Genomic DNA, 2,972 nt, shown 5'->3' with positions numbered 1-2,972 from the left:
CATTTTGATCTTCAGAATATTTTAAGAGGTTATAATTATATTAGGAAAATGAATAATGCAGATAGATTTATAGGTATAGCCTCTCTGCTCTTGGGGAGTCTTCAGTTTGGTTTTCCAAACACTAAACTGAAATTGTTCTGAATTGAGAACAAGTAATGCATTTAATAAATGAAAAATGTTTCGGCTTGCAACATAAACTTGTAATGGAAAACTAAGTTCTACACTTGAGGATCTAATCCACCATAAAATTGTCCTGTAATAGGTTTTACGCGAAAACAGCTGGATGTAACCCATAAATGGGCAAAGGAAGCTTGACGCTCATTATATTGGCTGTGACGTGAACTGTTAAAGCAAATAAGGCAACCGGAAATAGCCTGAACCCACGCATCATGGGTTTTCCACAGAGCAGATCAGCCAGCGGATGTTCCTTATATGGGTAAAAGAGAATGTGGAAGCTAACAATACTACATTGGTATGACCGTGTCCATTAATATGTCTTAAAAAAACTTCCTCCGTATTGTTATTTTGTTGCATTGTAGAGTAAGATATGACATGTAAAATATAACATATATACATAATATAATCTGATCATAATCTATGCATTATCTAAAAATTTAGCATATTATATGATTACATCGACGTTGATATTGCTTCAGTATGTGTTTGTCATTTATTAAGTGTTGTGCTCGCCGATTGGTGATTAATTCATCACTTAATCATCAAACAATAACTGGATAACCGACTATGTTAGAAGTACATTTGATCCACGTTCTCACGTATTTCCTCAAACAGAGAGTAGAATGGGAGGAGCCCGACTGTCAGTCACAAGCGCCTACGTCACCAAAACTATATAAACCCCGCTGTCCAGCCTGTGGGGTTTACTCCGGTGAATGGGACGACGCTGAAAGTAAACTAAGCGCTGAGAAAATTAAGTAAACAGTGTTTTTAAAAGTGAAATTAGTTAAGTGACAACCAAGTTTCAACAATGGATGTCACAGCTGAGGCCAAGCAGATCATGATCCAGGCTTTGGGGAAAATTTACAGCTCGCGCACCCAGCGTGGTGGACTCCGGCTGCACCGGAGCCTGTTGCTGACACTCGTCATGAAATCTGCCAGGGACATCTACCACTCTGCCCGGCTGACAAGCGAGAGCAAGGGGCAATCTGACAGAACCAGTGTCACAGAGAACACATCGCAATCAGAAGAGCCGATGGACACAACGATCTCCACGGTGTCAGAAGTGCCAACTCCACAGTGCGCGACTCAATCTACAGAGGACGCGCACATGTCTGCGCTCGAGGGTGATTCGCATCTGCACTGCCCTGCAGGAGTCACGGTGGACAAAGAGAACTGCAGCCCAACCGGACTGGAGCGCCGCTCTAGAAAGCGACGAAGCAAAACTGCCACAGCGCCTGACTTCCTACCATGCAAAAAAGCCAAACTGGAGTTTGGAGAGGTCAGAGGAATTCTTCAGACTGCACAGAATAATTCCACGAACTGTGGCAGAGAGCTAGACTCGTTGTCACTTGTACATATGCCAAGAACAATTGTCACATTTTGAAGGGACAGCGCTAAATGGCTCAGCACAAATATATTGACCAGTGCGGTCAAGTGAACTTTGCCCACCAGGGAGGGAAACGTGTGTTGTGGCACATATAATTGCCACAGAGTTCCTGTTGTGGTACTAGGTCAACAGCACTTGCCTAAAGGGAGTCCCAAATCTGGTGAAGGTAATGGGTGATTACTCACAGTGGAACAATGCAGTCACAGTCGATTACTCATCAAAGAGCGGGCTGGTTTGGAAACTTGTTGTGACTAATGTTGCGTGTGCAAACTGTTCCAGTGATCCAGGACATGACAACACGGTAGCCTACTATTACCTGCTTCTACGAGCAGTGTGAAGGAGACCACTTCCATGGACATTAACACGAACTTTTTCTATTTATGTATTTATTTGCCAAGAATGGGTGACACTTTGCTATAAGGTTCCATTTGTTAACATGAGTTCACAACATTAGTTAACATGAACTACCAATGAACATTACTTTTACAGCATTTATTAATCTTAGTTCATGTTAATTGCAACATGTAAACTTGTATTACATCAAAAGTTGCATAAGTTTTATAACATTAGTTAATGCACTATGAACTAACATGAATGAACAATTGTATTTTTATTATACCTTTAACTAAGATTAATAAATGCTGTGAAAAATATTTTGTTCATTGTTTGTTCATAATACCTAATGCATTGTTAACGAATGGAACCTTATTGTAAAGTGTTGCCCAAGAATGTTTTCTTGTTTTAATGTGGTTGGTCCAAATAGACCGTATTTGGATATGTAAGGTGCTGCCAGGCTTGCCTGGCCATTGCACTGATTGGGATTTTTTTCTCAACAACATGATATAATAAGCTACAGCAAACATACATTTTTGGTGATTAATCTGTCTACCTCACTTGTATACAATAAAATAATCCCAAACATTATTTTGGTGTGTGAAGACTGGTTTATCCGGGAAATTTTCTGAGTCAGCTGGGGTTGAATGGTGGTACGCGACACTGTTTTGCAAAGTATGCGAAGGCAGGAGGTGTTTTTTCGCTGAAGGCAGGAAGCGGTGAGCGCATCAGGCCGGATGAACGCTGTCATCTCTTTTAACACTCCCACTTCTTTTCAACCCCCAACCGGGCTCAGGAAATGGAGAACAAAAGAATAACAGCAGTAAAACGTTTAAGTCATTTACAGAGGATTAATGGGCTATCAGCAAGTGCTGTCAAACCCAAACTTGTCAATTCATGAAACAGCTTTCTTCCTTATCCTGATATTCCTCTCTACAGACCTTTCAGAGTAGCGCCATTTTAAATTTTTGACAAGAATGAAAATGAGACTGTGAGGGAGATGAGTACAGTCTGTTCAATGGGTCATAGTCTACTGTTGTTACTGACAAAACATTGGAACAAAAATACAGTAAAC

The 2,972-nt window shown here is 40.8% G+C and overlaps 1 protein-coding gene across 1 annotated transcript; it reads left to right on the top strand.

The window, feature by feature from the left end:
• The first annotated feature begins 863 nt into the window (after window positions 1-863).
• Window positions 864-2,488, top strand: LOC127450801 (immediate early response gene 2 protein-like). Its single transcript, XM_051715165.1, has one exon. The coding sequence runs from the start codon at window positions 986-988 to the stop codon at window positions 1,559-1,561; it is 576 nt and encodes a 191-aa protein (XP_051571125.1). The 5' UTR covers window positions 864-985; the 3' UTR covers window positions 1,562-2,488.
• The last annotated feature ends 484 nt before the right edge of the window (window positions 2,489-2,972 follow it).

The sequence above is a fragment of the Myxocyprinus asiaticus genome, chromosome 13 (genome assembly GCF_019703515.2).
Source record: "Myxocyprinus asiaticus isolate MX2 ecotype Aquarium Trade chromosome 13, UBuf_Myxa_2, whole genome shotgun sequence".
NCBI classification, from domain to species: Eukaryota; Metazoa; Chordata; class Actinopteri; order Cypriniformes; family Catostomidae; genus Myxocyprinus; species Myxocyprinus asiaticus.
Note: the sequence above shows the minus strand (reverse complement) of the source record. Positions and strands in the feature narration are given on the sequence as shown.

What these genes read in the sequence shown, in the direction of transcription:
- LOC127450801 (XM_051715165.1), top strand. Translation starts at nt 986, where the DNA reads ATGGATGTCACAGCTGAGGCCAAGCAGATCATGATCCAGGCTTTGGGG.